The 24,481-nt window shown below is 38.2% G+C and overlaps 1 protein-coding gene across 2 annotated transcripts in view; it reads right to left on the reverse strand.

The window, feature by feature from the left end:
* Positions 1-24,481, reverse strand: part of EXOC4 (exocyst complex component 4) — a 698,015-nt gene that overhangs the window by 127,767 nt on the left and 545,767 nt on the right. For both annotated transcript variants that reach the window (XM_010947518.3, XM_074367038.1), the window contains one exon: positions 7,975-8,130. In XM_010947518.3, the coding sequence (XP_010945820.1) occupies positions 7,975-8,130 (156 nt within the window). The remainder of the gene's footprint in view (positions 1-7,974; positions 8,131-24,481) is intronic.

A 24,481-nucleotide genomic window follows, 5' to 3' on the forward strand; every position in this document is an offset into this window, starting at 1 on the left:
TTCTGACTCTTTCTCATTAAATATCTTAATACAGAATTCATTCCAAATAAAACCTCAGGAATTGCCTTGTTCTTTGAAAACAGTATTTTGCTGTTCTTTAAACATTCTGAGTTCATAATTTCATAAATGACAAAAATCAGTCTTTTTTTGTTTTTTTATTTTTGTTTTTCTTTGGCAGGGGGAGGGAAGTAATTAGGTTTATTTCCTTATTTTTAGGGAGCTACTGGGGATTAAACTCACGACCTTGTGTGTGCTAAGCATGTGCTCTACCACTTGAACTATACCCTCCCCCCCAAATCAGTCTTAATAAACAGTTCACTCATTTGATTCTCCAGAGAAAATCAAAAGTTATCTTCTAAACAACCCAATAACTAAAAACAGCTAAAAATGTCCTGGAGTTTCTCTTCATTATTCAGGTCTGTATACCCGCTATCTTAAACCTATATAATTTGTTTCCTACCATTTTTGTGTTTTCATCTGCTTTGTATCCTTCTTTGTTATTTTCAACAATGATTGTTTTTCTTTTTCCTTTTCTTTGATTTGGCAAACATAAGACTCTGAGGAAAGACAGTCAGTTTTAAAGCACATACTTTCCTGGTTTTAATATATCATTTCCCTCAAATAGCTGGGTATTCTGTTACCAACCTGTTACTGAAAGGGAGTGACCAGGCAACAATATAATACATGAAATATAATACAATTAATTCTAAAAGTAACAAACTAAATCTAGGGTAAAAGCACCTTATGATAAATGTCTGTGACAATAGCATAAAATTATTACAATATCGGTCAAAACTATGATGATCAGTGAAAACAAAGGTATAACTCAAGTGTCCAAAAGTACCAATTCCTGATCCATTTTTAAAGGCAAGTTGATCACAGTATAGTAGCTCTGAGAGCCAGACTACTTGGGCTCAAATTCTAGCTCTGTCACTCAACAGCTCTGTCAATTTGAGGACGTTAAGTTCCTTAATTTCTCTGCACCTCAGTTTCCTTATCTGTTGAATGGGAGTAATAGTGCCTGAAAACGTACATTGCTGTCCAGTGCTAGGTACTGTCAACTCTGATTGTTGTAACGGATTACACAATCTTTCCAGAAACTTGATTCTTTATCCTTCATCTTTCTACATGCTTTCAACACTAATTTGTAGGTTTTATATATTCTTTGACTTTTTATCACCTGAATACTCTTGTCCCTGTCCTGCCAATCACATCTGTCCACTTAAGCATTTTCAAATCTGGCTCTAGGGAAATGATTCTTATTCTTTGAAATTCTGGGGTCCTGAGTGAAATGGGGGCAATAGATTTCAGGGGACAGTCTCTAATGCACATGGCCTCCCCGCCCCCTTTACTTCTCCCAACACCTTACCTCTTCTGTTAATTACATCTCCAGAAAGCAGGATTGCTTTTATCAGTGGATATTCATTGATCTCAAAAGGATAAATATATACAGATATATGACAGGTGCAAAGACAATGGGCTAGAAAGCCTGCTTTCAGCTTCTTTGGAAACAAAAGGATACTGGCTATTTTTCGTTTTTCTATTAAAGCCCTGGCCCGACCTATTTTTTTCCCTTTATTCAAAGTTAAGCCTGGAAATAATACATTTTATTTTTTACTTAAAAAACAACAATAGAAAAGGGCCTCACCCAGTAATGAAGGGAACATAGCCTTTATTCAATGCAAAGGGCACTGGATTCTATACTCATCTGGGTGCCAAACAGCTCTAAGCTTTAAAAACTAATTACAGGAGGAGAGTGCGATTTTTCAGTCTCCCTGGCTCATTCCGTGCTCTGTGGCACTCTAACGTGCTGAATCAAGGCTGTGTCAACTACACCACGCTGGAATACCAATGCAGAGTGTTCCCCTCTTCTTACCTTTGCTTTCAACTTCTAATCAGCACAGAGAATGCGACAGATTAAGAAAAAAGAACCAATCACATACAAAACAAAATAGATCTAAAAAATTGTTTCTCTTCCTGTTAAAGCAAATATAATTTGTTTTCAAACCCTGTCTGCATGCAAAATCACGGAGAACTATCTCAGGCATAATGTTCAGCAAAATAAACCAAATATTGTAATTAAATTCATGTAAGATTCAAGGACAGCCAAAACTAAACTATGGTGATAAAAGTCAGAATAGTGGTTACCTTGAGGGCAGGACTTCTGGAATGCTAAAAAAAGTTCTCTATTTTCATCTGGGAGGTGGTTCCATGAGTAAAATCACACATAACATTTCATTGAGTTACATCGTTAAGATTATACTTTACTTCAAGTACCTAATAATTCACCAAAACTTTAAAACATATATATATAAAATTTGTTTTGTGTTCAAATTTAAGATGGAAGGTGACACAATTCAGTGAACAAAACAGAAGTAAAGAAAGCCAAGACCTTTATTCCAGCTCTTCTAAATCAGAAGCATGAGGTGGTACAGAGGTTCATCTCCCGATTAGCATTCTCTTTTCTGAAATAGGGCTAGAAACTCTTCCCTTTAACTCTAAGCTATTAAAGATTAATAAAACTGATTTAAAATGTCTTTGCAAGCATAAAAGACAACAAGGAGTTAGATACTAATAAGCCGAGGAACAGCAGGAAGGAGACTTATGTTCAATTAAAGTAACCTGAAAAGTTGGGGAGAGAAATTTTTCCTCTAGAAGTTGCATCTAATACAACCACTCAGGTTATAGATATATTACATAAGTACTCTTACAGGGAAAGAGTGGGAATATGCTTGCCCAGACCTCTTAAAAATCTTGCAGCAGAAAAGGATGATGGCAACATGGCCTGACCTCTCTCCTATGGTCAGCTTGATTATTCCTACTCGGCATTCTAATTAACCAATGTCTCAATCACTCTTTACCTCTCTTGACAGAAAAAATCATGAGGCCACTCTCTGCTACTCTTGCTGTGACAACATGGTCTAAATTAAGGGCAAGTGTAGAGAGAGCTGGGATAGGAGACAAAATTTTAAGAATGTATATAACTTCTTTTGTTTTGTTTTATTTTTTTATTTCATTTTAATTATTTTTCTTAAGGGGGAGGGAGGTAATTAGGTGTGTTTGTTTGTTTGTTTGTTTTATTTTCAGAGGCAGTATTGGGGATTGAACACAGGACCCCGTGCATGCTAGCACATACTCGACCATTTGAGCTATACCCTCCCCACAAGAGTGTATGACTTATTTCAGATGCTGGGGGAAAATATATTCACCACAATAAAAGCTTTAGAGAAAAATATCTCTGTGATTTTGCCATAAGCAAAGATTTCTAAATAGGACACCAAATGTCTTATCTATTAAAAAACAATATATATATATCTGACTTACTAAGATTTTAAAAGTCTGTTTATCAAAAGACATCATTAAAGATAGTAAAGAGGCAATTTGTAAAGTGGGAGAAGATGCCATCATCTTTCTCTTTACTATCTATCCATCACAAAGGAGTTCTATCCAGATATATAAAGAATTCCCATAAATCAGTAGGGAAAAGAGAGCGAGCCTAATTAAAAATGGGCAGTCGATTTGAATATATTGTGAGAGCAGATATCCTAATACCCCCAAAATACATAAAAGTACATTAAAACGTGTTCAACTTCATTAGTCATGAGAGAAATGAGTATTAAACTTCAATGAGATACCTCTACAAACCTACTGGAAGGCAATAGCTCAGATGGAAAGTATCAAGTACAGGCGAGACACGGAGCATCTGGAGCTTTCACACACTGCTGTAAGGGTACAGACTCTTAGCACCACTTTGGGGAACCACTTGGCAGTGTGCACTGTAACTGAATGTATGCGTATCCTGTGACCTAGCAATCGACGCCTAGAATGTAAGGAACAGAAACATACACGTGTGGTTACCAAGACACGTGCAGTGGAATATACACAGCAGCACTATTCGAAGCAGTGGCAAGTTAGAAACTACCCAGATACCCATCAGGAGTAGAATAAATGAATATACATATACACACATGTGCTCGCAAATAATATAATATTTTTAAAAAATCTGGTGTATTCACATAATGTAATACAATATAGACTACAGAGTAACAAGGATCTGTACATAACAACGTGGATGACTCTTGTCAACAAAATGTGGGACAAATGAAGCCAGTCATAAAGAATACATAACTACATGATTCCGTCTATAAAGAGCCCCCAGACAGATTAAACTAATCTATGTATTTAAAGGTCAGATACAGATAGCTTCTGGAGAGGCAAACAGTGACCAGAAGGAAGCATGAGAAAGCTCTTTATTGCTTTAATCTGTTTCTTGTTGCCATTATTCTGTGTCTTGATCTGGATACTGGTTACACGATGAAAAGTATGAAAATTTGCCAAGCTGTGCCTTTAATATGTGCACATGTAAACGATAGGTAATGTAAGCAGAGAGATGGAAACTCTAAGAGTCACAAGGAGATACTCAACATTAAACATGCTAAAACAAACATGAAGAATGCCTTCAATGGGCTTATTTAACAGACTGGGCATAACCGAGGAAAGAATCAGTCACCTTAAAAAAATGTCAATAAAAATTTCCAAAATTAAAACCTGAAGGGAAAAGAAAATAATGAAAAGACAGAACAGAATATCCAAGAACTGAGGAACAATTAAAAATGTGTAATGTATGTGTAGTGGGCATATCAGAAGGAGAAGAGAAAAAGAAACAAGAAATATTTGAAGTAAGAATAACTGAGAATTTCTCCAAACCAATGACTAACATCAAATCACAGATCCAGGATGCTCAGAGCATATCAAGTATGAAAAATGCCAAGAAAATACAAACAAAAAAACCATCAAAAACCAAAAAAAAACCCCCTATACCTCAGCGTATAATTTTCAAATGGCACAAAATCAAAAACAAAGAAAGGAATTTTGCAGTATCTCACTTATAAAAAAGTATCTCACTTATAAAAAACAAGGATAAAAATTACATTGGACTTTTCTTCAAAAACTATGGAAGTAAGAATAGCGAAGTTAAATACTTAAAGAATTAAAAAGAATCACCAACCTAAAGTTTTGAACTCTGTGAAAGTATTCTTCAAAAGTGAGGGAAAAGTAAACACTTTCTCCAACAAAAATGAAAAGGAACTGTCTTTAGTAGACCTGCCTTATAAGCAATGTTAACAAAAAAAGTTCTTTAGGGAGAAAGAAAGTAATATAGGTCAGAAACTTGGACTGATATTAAGAAAGGAAGAGAATTAAAGGAGGAGTAAGTGAAGGGAAATAAAATCTTTTACTTCTTATTCTTAATTGATCTAACAAGTAGTGGTTTGTTCAAAATAATAATGGCAACATTATACACAGTGATTATAGCTATGGATGAATGAAAAGAACGGCAGCAATGTTATAAGTGATGGGAGGGAGAAATTGGGACTACTTTGTTATAAGGTGCTTGCAATACCTGTTTAGTTGTATAGCGTTATTTAAAAGTAGACTTGGATTAGTTGTAAGTGTATATTACAAACTCTAGGGTAATCAGTTAAAGTAAAAAAAAAAAACAAAAAAAGAAGTATAATTTGTATACTAAGAGAAGAAGTGGAATCATACAAAACACTCAAAATCAAAGGCAGCACAGCATTTTTAAAAAATCATTCAGTCTGACTTCATTAAAATGAAAACCTTCTGCTCTACAAAAAGACACTATGAAGAGAACAAAAAGACAAGGCATACACTGGGAGAAAATTTTTGCAAAACACCAATCAGTTAAAGGACTGATATCAAAATATACAAAGAACTTTAAAAACTCAACAATAAGATGGCACACAACCCAATTTAAAAATGGTTAAAAGATCTGGACAGATATCTCACCAAAAAACACATATAGATATCAGATAAGCATATGAAAAGATGCTCAACATCATATGTCATTAGGGAAATACAAATTAAAACAATGAGATCACTACATACCTATTAGAATGTACCAAATCTAAAACACTATCACCACCACATGCTAGTGAGGAGCAGGAACTCTCATTCACTGCTGGTGGGAATGCAAAAATGGTACAGCCACCTTGGAATACAGTTTGGCAACTTCTTACAAAACTAAATATGCTCTTGACATACAATCCAGCAATAACATTCCATGGTATTTACCCAAATGAGCTGAAAACTTACACCCACACAAAAACCTGCACATGAATGTTTATAGCAGCTCTATGTATAATTGCCAAAACTTGGAAGCAACTAAGATATCCTGCAGTAGGTGAACGGATAAACAAATTGTGGTATGTCCATACAATGGAATATTATTCAGAGATAAAAAAGTTATCAAGCCACAAAAAGACATGGAGGAAATTTAAGTGCATGTTGCTAAGCAAAAGAAGCCAATATGACAAGGCTACATACTGTATGATTCCAACCACATGACATTCTGGAAAAGGCAAAACTATGGAGACAGTAAAGAAAACAGCAGATGCCAGGGGTTGGAGGAGAGGAAGGCAGGGATGAACAGGAGGAGCACAGAGGATTTTTAGGGCAGTGAAACTATAATACTGAGTAATCCTGAAATGGTTACATTCATTGCAGCCATAGAATAGGTACAATCATTACATACTTCTCAAAACTCATAGAATGTATAACACAAAGAGTGAACCCTAAACTATAGACTTTAGTTAATAATAATGTATCAATATTAGCTTACCAATTTTAACAATTGTGCCACACTAATGCAAGACATTAAAAATAGAAGAAATTGAGGGGTGAGGGTAGGTGAGGGGATATATAGGAACTCTGTATTTTTCACTCAATATTTTTATAAACCTAAACTGCTCCCACATGCAAATTAAATCTATCAATTAAAAAACTATAATATACAGTTTTCTTATTATCAATGCAACTAGCTGACAAGTTTTTCTGTGATAATGTGACTAATAAGGAAGAAAACATAAATAGGAAAGCTTTAGGTTAAATTACAGCTTAGCTTTTGAGTCTCATGATTTGAGAAAGTTTTAAATGGCACTATAGCAATTTTTCATAGTAAAATGTTGGTAAAAATGTGGCACTATAGTGTATGAATATGGTTAACTTTGTGAAGGGTAAAGATCTGTTTATCTAAGTTGCAACCCACATTTGGAGAAAGAGATGAGCCCAGAGTTCTATGATGAATTAAAGTAAAATATTGGCCACTACCTCTTTAATTCTTTTTTCTGGTCTTTGCTTCTTTAAAGTACTTTTACTCTTTTTCTCCCCACACTATTTATTCATTCATTTGGGTAGGCAAAATCCAGTAAAAATAAACCTAATTTTGATGTGACAAAATATTATTTTCACTTTTCCTCTCATTATACACAGCTTTAAAATGACAGAAGTAAAAATATTTCACTGTGGCAAGCCAGCCACGTGAAAATGAGTAGCTTCATCAAATTCAGTCACATCTTCATGGCCCAGTAAATAATTTAAACAGTACAAAGGTAAATGCTGAGTGATGAAGTTGAAAGAGAGACCTTACTTTTGTCAAAATAAGCAGAAAACAACTGGAGATATTACACTGTATATGAACAAACATGGGGAGCACACTTGTATTTCTAGAAAGTTCCACCAACAATTCTATGAACTAAAGAACAGGCTAAGAACACTGTAACATACTTACGGGCAGGAACTTTATATTATTAATTCTCATGTTTCCCAGGTATGGCACATAACAAGGTCCATACAAATGCTGAATAAATAAATGAATTAATGAGTAAATTATGTTTCCCTTAAGAGGGGAGAATGATGTAGAAATTAAAAGATATTTTAACTTGATTTAGCAATATCCCAAATTTGATTCATATCAATCCCTTCCTTCTAGAGTTCTGAGTACAAGCCACACTTGCATGGGACATGAGGTGTAGTACTATAAAAACAGACTTGACTAAGTTCAGGTCATTGCTGTTTGATATTTAGAATTGGTCAAAATTTCATGTAAGAAGTAATGAGCTAAACAGATGTTTTTCCTTCCCATGTTTAGTACAACTTAGAAAATTGACCCTTTACCTTATGAAATCTTCTTCCTCTTCTCTCTTTGGCCTCAGCTGTTTGGGTTGAGCCATATTCATCCAGTTTGGAAGAGATTTCAGAAGCCTGCTGATATCATCATCTTTTGCCCAAGATGCACTGATGACAAGTTTTTCTTCGGACTGGACAATGCCCCTAAAAGGACCAACAGAAAAGAGACACTTCAGGACACTGCTTGGTTTCCAGCTGGCATTTTTTTCATCCATCCATTCATTCATTCAAGGTACTGGGGATTGAACCCAGGACCTCATACATGCTAAGTATGCATGCTACCACCTGAGCTATACCCCTCCTTGCCGTTAGTATTTTTTTAATCTACCTCTGCCATGGGAAAAAAGATACCACATCCATCTCTCTTATTAATATAACCCATTATCTAGTAACTGGAGGCATGGCATCCATTAATAGCTCACTTTTGTGGGAAACATCATTTCCAGATTCCATTCTTAGGTTCTTCATTGTTGAGTAATTAAAAAACTAATAGTACTAACTAATTCCCTTTTCATAGTTAATCCCTTAGGATAAATAAAAGTTTATGGTAGGTTTGGGAGTGGGGGACTCTTTCAAGAAAGATGTTGAACAAATAAAAAGTGAGTTAACCATATCAGAGACTGCAATTAAATAACAAAATAAACGATACTCGAAAGGTGATGGAAGTGTTACAAAACTCTGTTCTCTGACTTCTTGGTTTAAATGATCAATTAGCTCTACTTGAAGGTGTTTTTTTTGAACCATGGACCCCCTCTAAGTCACAGCACATCTACCATCACAGAGAAGCCTTCTGCCCTAGTGTCAGGCAGAAAAAGTCTTTGATTATTGCTCTCTCCAGTGGGCTTTGACTAGTGACCCAGAATGACAGGCTTCAAGTCCTTTAATAGGTCCCATGGGTGAGCTATTAACACTTCTCTTACCAGAATGTACCTGTAAATTCATCATAAATGTTCGATTTCAACCTAATTAAAAAGCTTCCCTTTCTGTTCAACAATTCTGTCACTATAACTAATTTCAACAGTCTAAAAATCCTCATCAGCAATTCTAGGTGACAGAATGACATTTATTTATGAAGGTATTGCTAATAAGCTGGCCAGCCCTCTGAAGTTGACCAAGACCATAGGGAGTTTCTCCCTCGATCAGAGGCAGGAACTTACACTGGTGGAAGGGTTATACTGGAGACCGTAATACACCTCTAAATACATAATATATGTATGGTGTATAAGCTTGGATGTGGGACAAAATCCCTTTTACCCAAGAGACAATTAATGTTTGTAGACAAAAAGCTATTGAAGCTTTAACCTTGACTCAGGACAACATGACTTGGGGTAACATGATTTCATGTTGGAAGGGGCAACAGTGTCCTAGTTCTCTGAAAATAAGCTAGAATAAATAAAAGAACCATAGCTGATTTCTAGAATTCCTCCAACTCACTACAAGCAAAAGTTTTCTAACAGTAACTATGGTCAGTGATACAAAAATTAGACAGAATCTTCTTCCTTGGAATCTCTCAAATTCCTCTCACTGGTACCTTCTCTTCCTGTTTTTTCCTTATTATTTTCCTGCATCTTTTCTGCAATATTTATGGATTAATCCTACAATATAATTTTTACACATTTAAATGTGGGATGCTAAATACAGTCTTTTAGAATGGTACCAATTCACCCTACGCTACTCCACACCAGAGAGCCCTCAGCATTCTCTGGAGCTCTTTTTACCTGTCTCTGATCAACTTCCTCTCCCATTCCCCCTACGGCTATTTTTTTAAACCTTTACCTTTTCTTTATCTCCTCATTGCTTATCCCCCATATTCTTCCCATCTGCCAAAGAAAGGAGGGGACCCAGTTCCATACTTTCAAACCTTCCACCTCTGCTTCTCCACAGAAGTATGTTCAAATCTGTTTCCCCCTCATTCACTTTCAGTAATCCCTCTACCTAGGATCTAGAAGACCCTCTCTCCCTGCAGTTACCCCCTCCCTTTCCTGTGTATCTGTTCTCTCCCAATATAGTCCCCAGCTCCATGTGTTATTTTTTTAAGTGAATGAATGAGTAAATCTCTTTCTTGATTTAGGATTTCTCTCTAGGAAAGCTCCTCACTCTCCTTCACAGACACTCATAAATTGAGTGTGACCTTCACGCATTGACTTCAATTTCTCACCTCTCATTCACTTCTTCAATTCATGAAGTCTCTCTCCAGGATCCACTCTATGATTTAATCCACCTCCTCTTTCTTACAAATTTTTCAGTGACTACAATTTTCACTTCTAGATTTTCTATTTAGCTTTTTCAGAAACCCACTGGCTTCCTCCTTCAAAATGCCCTGAACTTGTATTATGGATTCTATTCCTTCCTTTATTTCTTTGAATATTTTAAAATCAGCAATTTTAAAGTTCTTTTTATGTGGCTCTCTATTTTTTTTGGTACTTCTTTGGATGTCAAATGTCCTATTACATTTTCCTTCTTTTCTCATGACGGTGAGTTTTCTCATGTGGTTTGCTCTTCTGGTCTACAAGCTCGACCTCAATGGGGCTGGTCCTTTGCAGGAAGCCATATCTGCCCTGAGTTTTAGAGATGTCACTATTAGATGGGTTGTATTTGCCTCTCCTGGATCTTACAGGTTTCTCTAGTTCCAAATAAGTTTTGAAGACTTTTTTTACTTCCTTTTTTTTTTTTTTTTTTTTTTGGCTTAAAACATTCTCTCCGTACGTGGTTGGTACAAACTGAGGTACTTAGTTGCATATGTCACACGTGTAGGATTCTGATTTTTTTTAGGGGCCACTTTCTCTACTCCAAGTAGGGTGGCTCATTTCTAAGCACAGAGTTTTCGTCATTTCATTCAAAAGAGGAAAAATCCATGCATAACTTCTGCACAGATGAAGTTCCTGGCCATGGAGGCGTTAAAATGCTAGCTCCTCTTGGGTCTTCACCTCTACTATCGTCTCAATGTTGTGTCCCTCAAAAATTCACATGTTAGAATGCTACCACCAGTGTGACAGTGGTAAGAGGTAGGGCCTTTAAGAAGTCATCCTCATCACCCACAGACACCACATCCTGCTAATTTCATCTGCTTAGTATCTCATTAATCTGTTGTTTCCTGTCCAGGTTCATTGCCCTTAGCCTATATTTAGACCCTCATCATGTCTCACTTGGACTTAGCAGTAACTTTGTAACTGGGTGTCTTGCCTGGAGCTTTAAAACCATCAGTCCAACTCACCACATTAGTTGGAAGAATTATTTTCCTAAGACTGTACAAATGTAATCATGTTTTCTCCTTCTTAGAAGTCTTCACTGATTCTTCATTCTAAGCCAACTCCAAACCTAGCAAGGCATGAACATCTACCTTATCATCTTCACCTCCTGCTATTATTTCCCTCTTTTGTCTCTGTTTACTACTCCCAGCCCAACCCCTGCCTGTGTTGGATGAAAACCCTATCCATAATGAGTCATCTAGCGTTTTCTGAGTGGGATAAACTGTTTCCTGTTTGTGTGTATTATCTCTGCCTAGAGAGCCTTTTCTCATCTTGTTTGCCTCTAGCGCTCAAACATTACTTCAGCTCTTCCCCTGGGACAGCTGAGTCCTCTCTTTCGTGCTTTATCACCCTTTATCCAAGGTTTTCAACTCTGACTAAACCTGCAGCGCTTTAAAAACAAAACAAAACAAAACAACTAGGTTCCCAAGCCACATCTAAGACCTAGTAAATCAAAATCTCTGGGGTTGGGACCCAAGCATCAGAACTTTAAAAAGTTCCACAGGTGATTCTGATGTGCAGTCAAGGGTGCGAACCGCTGCCTGAGACATACCTCTGCTCTCATTGGTCCTACCCCACTTCTTTACAAGTTGGCATCCCAAACTGGATGATGGGTTCTCTGAGGACAGAATTGATTTCTCATTAATTTCTGTGCCCCCAGTGTCCAGCACAGTACCTGGTATTTGGAAAGTATATAAGAACTGAACTGGACATAAAAATAAGCCCTCTTCAGTTTTAGGAGTCTAGATAACCATTTTAATGGTTTTCCTTTACTACTACTTTTGCACTGAATGACTTAGGTGAGCGATCAAGCTATTTGGCATTTTGATCAAATTACAGATTACTTTGCCACGCTCTCACCATGCCTCTCTGAATTTAACACAAATCAGAATAATGAATACAAGTGTGTTCCTCTCTGAAAGTCCAACATAAAAAAAGTCCAACATAAAAAAATCCTGACTCACAGAACAAATGAACCAAGGACTGCTTACTGACAAGTCTTCCCTTCTACGTCACTTACTCAGAGGTGGTCTATTACTGGAAAGTCTCCCTCACTTTCTCTGTGAAGACTTTGTTGACTATATCAGCCTACAGTCATCTTCCCTCTTGGAAAGCAAATGAATAAAAACCCTCCTTTTGTACTTATTGTTTATAACCTCATAATTAGGGCTTTGTCCTCTATAATGGGTTGGGCAAACTACAGCCTGTTGGTCAAATCTGCCCTTTTGTATGTGTTGTAAGCTATGAATAGTGTTAACAGTTTTTAATGTTTTTTTTTTTAAATCAAAAGAAGACCACTATCTTGTGACATGTGGCAATTATATAAAATTAAAATTTCAGTGTCCATATCTAGAAAGAACTTAGGCTAAGTAGTTCAATTCCTCTTATGCCTACACTACAAGTCAAATTCTGCCCCACAGAATTAAAAGCTCAAATCAGTTTTCCACCCTCTAAATCACTGAGCCATCCATGCTGGCCCACATCTGCCCCAGGGTTCAGGAAACAGTTTGGATCTGTAGGTGTGAGATGGTATTGTACATTTTTGGGATCTAGAATTTTTCAGTTTAGCACTGGCTAGAATTAAAAAAAAAAAAACAGCTGCTTAGTGGGATACTATGTTAAAGGTACTAACATTATTTACTTACATTTCTTTAAAGACTGGTATAATTCAATAATATGGTATTACATTACCACCTTCACTAATATTCATAGATCCTATCTTACTAAAAACAGTAATCTAAATTAACTAGCATGTCACCTATATGCTGCCCTCAACAATGAATTATTAATTCATATTGTAATGAACAGCAATCCCAAAAGCAATTCCAAATATTCTAATTTGAAATATTAACTTTGATTAACAACATACAATTACTGAAAGGGAATTTTCCATTCAAATGGCAAAGATCCCATCCTGATGGATTGCATTTATTAGTTTATAATTTTGTGATAAACTGGATTATGTGGGTTTAAAATTCCAGGATATATCCAAATAGCCTCAAAAAAAGGAGAACTGAATCTACAACAATTATTCCGCAAGAGGAGTAGGGTTAATCATCACTGCCAGAACCACAAGCTACTAATTAATTCACAGCTCAGTGGGCCACAGACAGAACCATCTGTGTAACTATTTGTACCCGTTCCCAGGAGGAAGAGGAAAACAGGTATACCTCTTGGAACAGGTGATGAGGCTGCCATGGGAAGAGTCCACCCTCTAGACACAGCCAAGTGAATTTCATTCCGAAAACATCTGCTGGTGTCGACTGGCCCTGATGCGCACTGCTTCCCCTCTTGCACAGTTGGGAAGTTCAAGTGCGCCTGGTCCCTGGACACAGCTGGGGTGCTGAATCTTTCATTAGGTAAACAACCAGGGGCAGGTGGGGCTAATTGGATTCAACTGTTTGGTGACAGCCTGGCCATGATGTTTACTCTTCTACAGAATGAATCTTTTGCACACTTTAAAAACTAGGCACCAAGCTAGGCAAATGAACCCCAGACAAGGCTGCTCCAAATTAAGCCACTGTAGTCCATTTCTGACCATGAATGACTGGACCTGTAGCAAGGCAAACTGCAGTGCAACGTCCAGCAACACAGTGATCGTGACAATGGGGGATGTAGAAATAAGAGCTGGTGCTACGCTGCTGATGAAAACAAAACAAACATAAAAGCAAAGGCAAACCTAAAAAGTCTCTAGAAATAAGATGAAGCAGAACAAAAAGGAAAAGAGCAGAGAAATAGTGGATTGTCTTTTTAATCACACTCAACGCTGGTCAGAGAGCTTTAGGTAGGTGTGAATCCCTACCTTGGTATCACAATTTACGAAACACCTGATAACCCTGGAGATGGTTGATAAGAAAGAGAAACAATCCAAGAGAACCCAGGGAAAGGACTCGGAATTTGAGAAGTTATAGAAGTAACTATTGGAGATAATTTAGTAACAACCTTTAAATGGACACGTTCTCATATGGAGGGTTGTAACTGTTTGATGTATAAAAAACCAAGAAGAAAATAAATATATTGCAACATAGTGGACCAAGAATATAAAATCTGTCTCAACTGTCAATATTCAGATTTTTTTATGATACACAGATTTAAATATGAATATCCTTAAGATCTTTATAAAAAGTTATCAGACTGGGTAACTCCTGGTTTCAACCCTAAATTAACATCTTTCCATTTCATTTAGATTAAAACTCAAATTCCCTGACCTTGAGATCCTTCATCAATGGTCCTTAATCCTGACTTCACATTAAAACCCTTGGGAAGCATTTTTACAAAAGTATCAATTTCACATGCTGAAGTGAGGCTCCGCATGGGTATTCTTTAAGCTCTCAAGTGATTCCACTGTTTAGCCAGAAATAACCCAAATGACCCGAGCCCTGCACCTGTCTAACCTCACTCAGTGTTCAATCTCTTCGCTCCCTCTGTTCTGGTCACACTAATCTGCTCCACATTCTGCCTAGGATTCTCTTCCCCGTATCTCCAAGTGGCTCCTCTTTGTCCTTGAGAATTGACCACAAGCATCATGCCTACAGTGAGGTCATTTCTGATGCTGGCCTGAATCTTTTCCTGTTATTTCTGAGAAATTTATTTTGTTACTTGATTATTTTCTAAGTCCCTCCATGAATGAGTGGAAAATCTATTAAGGCAGGACTCTGCCTAGTTTATTCACTTCTGTACCCTTAGCTCTAGAATAATGATGGGCCCCAGGAGTGCTTAATAAGTAATTACTGAATGGACAAGGGCTGAATGAATGAATAGTTGATACTAGCGAAGCACGAAACACCAGGGATAGAACAGAGGGCATAAAAATATCCCTTCTGCAATCTTTCTAGCAAATAACAACAATATTATCAATGAATTTAAAAATAAATAATGACCAGAACATCACCAATAGAATCAACAATGAATAATAACAACATTGGCTGAGACTTCTTTAGTATTTACCATGAACTAGGCACTCTTCTAAGCACGTTACATACGCTAACTCTTTCAGTCCTGCTAACATCCCTGTGTGGTAGGCACTGTTATCATTCCAATTTCATAGATGATGTACAAAGGCACAAAGATTAAGGAACTTGCCATATCAAGTGGCTGATGAGGGAGACTGAACTGAGCCCACCCTGACTCTTCTGGAGTCTGCTCCTATTACAACGTCTCTCCAAACTATTTGAAACCTTTTTTGAGTTTCCCATTTCCTCTTTAATTTCCTTATCTCTTCTTTGGGCTTTAGAATTAGACTTCGCTTTTAACGCACATACTATCACTTGCACACTCTGTGACCTTAGCCACAGTACGAACCTTTCTGGACCTCTGCTTTCTCATTGGTAAGGTTGGGAGAATCTAATCTTCAGAGGTGTTGTGAGTGACGGGATGAGCTGATGACTGGAAGTCCCTTGTACAATGACTCAGTGCTTTCCTGAGTGTGTATGTCCAGTCCAGTCCAGGTCCTCATTACTTTGCACCAGAGAGACTGCAACAGACTCCTAGCTCATCATGGTAGACTTGAGTCAGGAATCTGTGGGATGCCTGGCTGGGTGGGCAGCATCTGTATTTGGCAGGAAGGCAGCTGAGGTGAACTAGAAAAGTAAAGTTATTCACTTGATTAATAAACATGAGGGAAAGACCAATATGCAGATAGCATGTTAAACGCTGGAATAATCATGTGGAAGAAGATACAGTAACTTCCTTCTAAAGCCTGAGTTCAGATCACTAATACACAGAAGAATCACTTTGTGGACATTTTCAACTATTGTTGCCCAGACCTATTGCTCAGTGGACCTAATGTGGGAAATGGATTTGTGTATTTTGAAATCTCCCCTAATAACTCTTGCTGTGAATCATGATTGAAAAATGGTATTTTTGAGGAAGACGTGGAAACTGGTAACTGATCAAGCAGTATGTAATAAAAAATTTAAATAGCAGTACAGTGAGATAAATATCAAAACAGAGCCATGCATGATAAATTATAAAAGCTCCCATTTGCTGAGTGCTCCCTATGAACTAGATACTGTACATATTTTTATAGATTTCCTTTTGTTATCTCTTTCATATTTAATAAAAATGAACGCATCACTGGTAGGTAGGCCGAGAGGGTGGAAGACACACAGTGTCAGGAGGCGAGCCAGAAGGCAGGCAGGCGTGGGCCTGCAGAGGGTTCCCTGGCACATGACTTTGGCTCTTCTGAGGTTCAAAGGCAGCAAGGCCAGCTCAACTAGATTCTCATTCCTGCAGGAACTTGGCCTCTGTCTACACAGGAAACCTGAAGAGGGTCATAAGCCATCATAGCCCATGGGGTCCAGTGATTGTTATTAGCACAATGGGGCCACCGAGGGCTTCTTAAAACACCACTTTGCTCATGGAGGAGGTAAGCCATCCTCCTCACCAAAACCTATGGTACTCCTTTACTTAGCATGGGAAGTTTAAAAAAAAAAAACAAAACACAGAACTTATCTGTTCATTCTTACCCAACTACAGGCATTTTCATTTCTCTCCCCTCAACACATCTTGTCCATCCATGTAGCCCCACTGCTTGTTCAACCTCTCTGGTCTGTCAGGAATTTCCTCCTTCTTTGGACGAACATCCTTAGGGCCTACAGGTGTCCAGCCCTGGGGCAGACCTGGTTTCTGCCCTTGGTAATCATAAGTTCACCCCACACCCCTCTTCCTTCAGGCTCGGGCATGAGTTCTCAGGCCTCAACGGGGAAGTGGTGAAAGGGGGCCCCTGAAGATGGTGACACCTTTTCCTAATAAAATTTGCTTGTATCTTACATCAACTGAGCCTCGACGATTAGAAGATGTTTTATTGGTATTTTCTAGTAGGCCCAACACAATGCAGGAAGGTCAAAAAAAAATTTGATTAATGAGCTGATACTAACTTGGAACAGACAGGATCTTTGAAATGCTGTGATTTGCCAACTTAAAATGACTGTTTAGGGACACATAAACTGCTGGTTGTATCTCAGGACAAAAAGGACGACAAAGGGAGAGACGCACTCAGGAAGGAGCAGACTAATAGACCGACTGCCTGATGGCTAAGGAGGAGCAGTAGAGAATTTAATTCTCAGCTGCATTTTCCTTGAAGTCCCAAGGGGCGTGACTAATTAAGAAAAAGACTTTGAGTCTTCATTTCCCTTTTAGGAAACCTCTCTTTATCCCAAGCATGTAACATGACATCATTGTATAGCACAGGCTTTCTCTCCAGAGTGACGTGCTCAGAGAAAGGTGAGATGTTTTTGACCTTTCCTCCAATCTCTAAACTCCCAGTGGATGCTCCGGTTCTCACGGTAAACTTAGAAAACATGCCGGCTCTCAGCAGAGGGCATTGTGAGCTTATGGATTGGATCAGTTCTGGAAAAGATATCTGCTGAGAAAGAATCAGATTGCAATGTTTCCCCGCTCCCTTCCTCCTTCCCCAATGTTACATCATTTCGGATCATCTGAATTGTATATGGCTTTCTATTTAAGACAGTCATTTGTTGGCAGCCAAACTAGAACATTTCCTGTTTTTCCTCTCACTGTAATCAGGATTTGGCTGTCCAAATTAGGACTGCCCTAATTACTCCTCGGCAGGTGCCAATCTGGGGGAGGGCAATAAGTGGGAAGAGACGAAGTAAGGACACTTCTGCATCTTCAGACTCACACAATAAGGAAACACTTTCTCCCTAGCCTGAGAAACCTGATAAAGTAACAGGTAACAGGCACCACAGGGTTACATGTTACGTGCACCTGTGCTGCTGTGTAACAACCACGTAAATGATTTTCTGTTTAAGCCTCTTCAAAGCTTCTCAGGATTCTTTTTCCCCACCTTAAGATAAACTCATCCTAGACCTGTAAGTCAGCAACTGTGGTAGATTACAACAGATATTACCCTGTAGAAGCAATGATCTGAGAGTGGGCACCAATAAGTGGGCGCTATTCCAGAGAATTCGATGGTATATTCTCTCGGGGGAAAGGAATCAAGATACTCAATGACCACAATATATCAAGAACCAAAAGCAATGGCTATATTCCCCCACCAAAACGCAGTATAGCACAGATACAGTTGCACTGTTTGGACCAAATGATGAAATAAAAATGACAGAGAAATAACTCAATACCTGTAAGAAGGACTGAGCCTGGTGAACAAAACTATCCGAAGTCCTGCCTAAAGCCAGCTACTACACTTACTACTGCATGACATCCCACCCCAGACGCAATTTAAGCAATTTGCCCCTTTCCCTCCTACATCAATAATCTTCCCTTTCTCCTAAATATTTTTTCAAATGTAAGCATGCACTTATTTCTGTTTAAAATAACACCTAAAACAATTTAAAAAACCTTTCATGTGACCTCAATTCACCAGCTACTACCCCATTTTTCTGCTCCCTTTTGCAGCAAGTCACTGTAAAAGTTTCGTCTATATATACAAGTTCTCTACTCCCAGATTCTTTTTTAAGCCCACATCAATCCAGGTTTCACTCCTATTACTCCAGAGAAACAGCTCTTCTGACAGTCACCAATGTCCTCCACGTTGTTAAATTTATCGATCAATGCTCAGTTCTAATGATGACCAAATACCAGTATTTGGGCCAGGGATCCCTCCAACCCTTTACTTGGTTTCCAGGACACCACATTCTCTTCATCTTCCTCATACTTCACTGATTGTTGCTTCTCAGTCTCCTTTGCTGGTTCTCCTCATCCTGCAAACTTCCTGAAGTTCATATACCTCTATCATATTTAAACTCACTCCTATAGAGATTTCATTGAGTCCGTGGTTTTAAATACCATTAAATATACTATTTATATGTCAATGGCTGCCAAATAATATCTCCAGGGCAGATGTCTCTCCCTTTGATGCATATACCCAACTACCTCCTCTGTATCTCCATGTGGGTGTCTAAGAGACACTCCAAATTTAAATTGTGATCTACGTGCCCCCAAACCTGCAGTGCCCTCCATCTCAAAAACTGGCAACTCCATCTTTTCATCATTCAAATAAAAAGTCCTGAGTTTATTTCTGATACCTATCTTGTTCTCTCTCACATTCTACATCCAATTTGGCAGGTAGGGGATTCTGTTGGCTGTCTCTTTCAAATACAGTTGACCCTTGAGCAATGTGGGGGTTAGGGGCATCAACCCCTGCGCAGTTGAAGATCCATGTGCTGCAATTGTTAAGTACGTGGAAAGGAACAAAGAATTGTTGAGTGACTCACCCAAGGGCAGGAAGATGGACAGAATCAGGACTCAACTCCTAACTCTTTTAACCCACATATTTGATCTCTATTCAAGCACAAACTTTTCCCCACACTTAGCTAATTTAAAGATGTGCAAAATGAAAAAAAAAATTTATTGAAAAAATCTGCCTATTAGTGGACCCATGCAGTTCAAACCTGGGTAGTTCCAGGGTTAACCACATATTCAGTGTTCAACCAGTTCTCACCACCTGTGCTGCTATCAACCAGTGTGAGCTGTCTTCATTTCTCACCTGGACCACTGCCACAGGCCCTGATCGGTCTCCCTGCTTCCATCCTTGCCTCTCTACAGCCTAGCCTCAATACCTATATTCTAAAATATAAGTTAGGTCATGCTGCTCGCAGGTACAATTCCTGCAATGGCTCCCCATCTCAATTAGAGTAGAACTCAACAACCCTACCGTGGCCTACAAGGCCCTACATGGTCCCTTTTGGACATCCGTTTAATACCCCTTCTGTTCACTTTATCCCAACCACACTGGCCTCCCTGCTGTTCCTGAGACGTGTCACGCAGAGTCCTGCCTTAGAGCCTTTGCCCTTTGCCAGGGCACCCTTTCCAGATATCTAAGTCCCCAAACCCCCTTCAGCATTTTCTCAGACCTCAACTTGACGGGGCCTGCAGAGGCCCCCTATGTAAAACTGCAGCCTCCTTCTCCCATACTCCAGAGTCGATTCACCCTGCTCCATTTTTCCCTGCAGCACTTTCCATCTTCTAAAATGTTTTATATGTTTACACATTATATTTATTGTCTACCCCTTCCCTCCCATCTCTAACAGAGTGTAAACCCGATGAAGGCAGTGTTTTGTCTGTTTGCTTCACTGTTGTATCTACAAACTTTTGTATAAGTACTCAATAAATTTGTTAAATAAATGAAATTCTAGAAACTTAGTAAATAAATTAAGGATGGAGTAATCAACTATGTCAAAAGTTACTGAAATTAAATAATATTCTCACAGGTTTAATAAATTGAAGCAAGAACCTTGAGGCACAGAAATAATTCAAAGTACAGAATCACAGAACCACTGCTGATAATCTTAGCAGTACCCTGCCAGACAGGGGAAAATGCCTGCAAGCAAACGCCCATGGAAGAAAAGAAGGTAAATTACAGAAGTTGGGTAAGTTGGGAATTATAGGTAAAATTCTAAAACAGATTGCTCGTGATGGTTTGTGAACAATTAGGAAGTGGTATTCACTAGGAGCCAGAAAGAGCTCACAATGAACAAATCATATGACTATGTTTCTTTCCTAACTGGGTAACTCATTATCTTGAATGAAGAAATGGTAAATTTGGCTCAAGGTTAAGAGATCTTGTTTCAAACGGTTATCTGTAAGTTGTCCAAGATGAGAGATCTTAACAAAGCGTTCAGCAGAGCAGGGAGCGATGGGTCCTAGAAGGGAAGGGGTAAGAGGATTCTTGAACAAACAGCTGGTCTTGCTGGCTTGTACATGCCCACCCCAGGGAGACATGAGGGAGGGGTAGCTGCATGGTCAGGACTGGGAGGACCCCAGCGAGAAATCCAAGTCTCTTACGAGGTGGGTGATGAAACATAGGGGGGTCTGGTCATGAACAGTAGTAAAGGTAATTGTCATTGTTGTCGTTGCCATTGTCAAAAAAGCAGCTTATCATCTGAGGGGGACTGTCTATTTAGCTAAAAACAGTTCTAAAAGGTTGACATTTTCAAAGTAAGCCTATGAGGGAAGAACTATTATTACTCCTTTTTATAGATGAGAAAACTAAGGCACAGAAAGGCTGAGGAACAGTTCAAGGTCACATAACTAATAGGTGAAAAAGCTGGTATTTAAATTTAGGCCCCAGAGACTATTCTGGGGCTACAGTCTGGGTTCATTGTCAGAAAAACACATGAACCTCTGAAGCACTGAGTAACCTATGGGTGTCAATCTCAAAGGAAGTCTCGAGAAGTAGGCCGCCAAAACTCTCAACTCAGTCCTGTCCTGAGGAACATTTTAAAAAATGACACACACAAACAAACTAAAAGATTGCTTATAAAACCAAGAATGACAAGGAATTTGCAGGAATAGCTATGATTTTTTGATGACAGAGTGAGGATTCAAAAATATCTCAATAGACTGAAATGATGAGCCAAAAATAACATTAAATTTAATGGGTAAGTGTGAGATCTTGAATTTTAAGTTTTTTTAAAAAATCCCAGAACTACAGCATAGAACAAATAAGACTAATTTCAACTAGCAATTCTTCTTATATTTCCTTACCCCTCAACAGCCAAACAGCGGCCATGCCTACACATTAACATCTTTAATGTCTCTTGATCTGTCCCCTCACCTCCACTTCCCCCACCTCCCTTCTACCTCGATGTGACATCCTCTCTTTCCCATCCATCTTACACAAAGCTCAGAAAGGTCTCCCTACAGCACAGTCTGCACCTGGTACTCCCTGTAGAGTCACCTTCAGTGGCTCCTCACTCTAATTTGAAAAGGCCAAGCTCCTTGATCCTGGCATTCAAGATCCTCCATTTTGGCTTCGCCATCTTTTCCAAAACCCCAACTTGTTTTTCCTCTTTCTACTCTTCCCGCCTCCTTGACACTGCTCTGGTTCCTTCATTCCTTTCAGCTCCTGAAGCTTAAATCCTCCTCATTCTTTGCAAGGCCTAGACCGTATCGTTCACCAAACCTTCCCTGCCTTCCTTAAGTAACTTCCCCTTAGAGCATGTCGTCATTACCCGTCTTTTTGTATTTTCTGTCATAAATGAGTGCTGTGGATATACAGGTCCAATTTCTTTGTCCCCTATTTTCCTTTCTACTCTCTACCAAGAATGTAAGCTCATTCAAGGTTTAATCAGAGACTGATGGATTTCTTGATCCCCACACACTCAAATACAATAAAAGGATATAATAAGAAGCCCTGTGTCTTGCACTGGGTCCTGCAAAAGGAAGGCAGTGCTTTTGGTGAAGTATGAAAGCATACCTGGGACACTGGGCTCAGAGTGAAGAACTCCTTTTTTAAGACAGACACTGCTTGGCTAATGGGTAATGGAGAAAGAAGACTGGGATGGTTTGAGGCCCAGGACATATCAGAACCCACGAATGTTAAGTTTAGGGGCAGGGAAAAAACCTAGTAAATGGACCATGAGAGCCATCTTTATATATTTGGAGGGCTTTTCATGTGTAAGGACAAAAGTGATTTCAAATCACTCCAGAAAAAAGGAACGATGTCCTGTGGATAGGGGACTATCGTTTCAAAACAAGACACTGTTCAACAGTGACCACTCTGCTTTGTCAATTTAGGAGGCTTCCCATTGCTTGGCATGTTGAGAGGCAGGATCATAAATGATGAGGAAAAGCTCACCTGCAATAAACAAGGTGCCAAGCCATACAAACTTTTTGAAACATTTCTGTCAAAATAACTAGAACAACAACAATATACCTATGACCACCAGTGGGATCCTAATTTTACCTTACCTTGGCAGGTTATGTATATAACGTCTCCATTATAATTAACATTCACCAACGTTACTATTTGTTAGAAATTATTGGCCACCCATAATGAAATATAAGAAAAAAAGACATGCCTTGCTTCTTAAAAAAAAGTTGAAAATTCAATGGAGGTTAAAATAAAGACAAAAGCCAATTTTTAAAATGTTGCTGGGCTCTCACTTGGGAAACATGACATTGGTACAGCCACTTCAGAGTCTGGTTTGGTAAAGGTGAAAATACAATCTGTGGCCCAGAAGTGGAAAGCCTGAGATAACTAACCCAAAGCAATGGCTTTTGAAATTTTCATTTGTGTATCTCTTAAAGGAATTCTGAAAAACTATATTCTCCTCAAATTCTAAAGTTGAAATTTAGGTTTTTTTTTTTTTTTAGCATGAGTTTAATGGTTATAAAATATATAATTTTGGCACGTTATAAATATTAACATTTTAAATCACTATTTAAATATATCCAATGGAATCTCAATACCATAGGGATTTGATATCCTCCATAATACATTTAAAATATCCATAAATAAGCTCTTTTTTAACAGTTAGATATTTGTCTCTCTGAATTATTATTTCTTTATCATTTCCTCACCAAATTTGATCCTAATGGAATAAATCTTTATGCTTGAAAGTATTTTATTATTACTCTATTTGTGGTTTTCTGCAAAAAAAAAATTTGTACAAATTAAAGTCTAAAAATCCAAATTAAAATTTTATTTACCAAAAGATTAAAATTTAACCTATTTTTTGTTTGAAGTGCCATTATAATTTTCACTTAGTACACAATTGAGTTTAGCGTAATTGTTGATTATATGTATGATTTTAACCTAAGTGTATCATCATTCTTGATGAATAATCACTGAACAAAAAAAGTGAAATATTATTGGGAGTGCATTTTTCAATGAAATGGCTGGGTTTCTTTCCTTTGTTTGGTTCACGTAATTGTGGATAAACATTACTTATTGCTGGAGTGAAGGAGGTCAGGCATCAGTCTATGTTGTATTCCTTGGCCACATCAATATTCCCCAAACACTGACTCCTGGCTTACTTATAATGACTCCTTACCATCTACTATGCAACATCTAAATTCCAAGTCAAATGTGTTAAGACCCTTTGTTATTTGGTCTTATTTTTCCTACTCAACATTACTTCCTATTACCTTCTACTAAGAACTCTGTTCCATTCAAACCTCCTCCTCACTTCCCCTCAGAATGTCAGGCTACTATGTTGGTGCTTCCTCTCCATCCCTGCAATGCCTGTTTTCTTTTTACCTCCCCAAATCCCATTCATTTTTCTAAGGTCCAGCACCTATTTATTTCACCTGTGAGATCTTTACCCGACTCCAACCAGCCTACCACTCTCTTTTGGGTTTTATTCATTCCGCTCTTATAGTCTGCACTGTACAAGTAGTACCTGATTATGTGCTGGACTGTACCTATCTCTTCTTAATTATATATCACATAAAATCGAGGATTTTATTACACATTCTTTCCTTCCCTAATCGTTTCAGATCTTGTCAACCAGACCATAATTTGCTCCTATTATTAGCTTCTT

The sequence above is a fragment of the Camelus bactrianus genome, chromosome 7, assembly GCF_048773025.1.
Source record: "Camelus bactrianus isolate YW-2024 breed Bactrian camel chromosome 7, ASM4877302v1, whole genome shotgun sequence".
NCBI classification, from domain to species: domain Eukaryota; kingdom Metazoa; phylum Chordata; class Mammalia; order Artiodactyla; family Camelidae; genus Camelus; species Camelus bactrianus.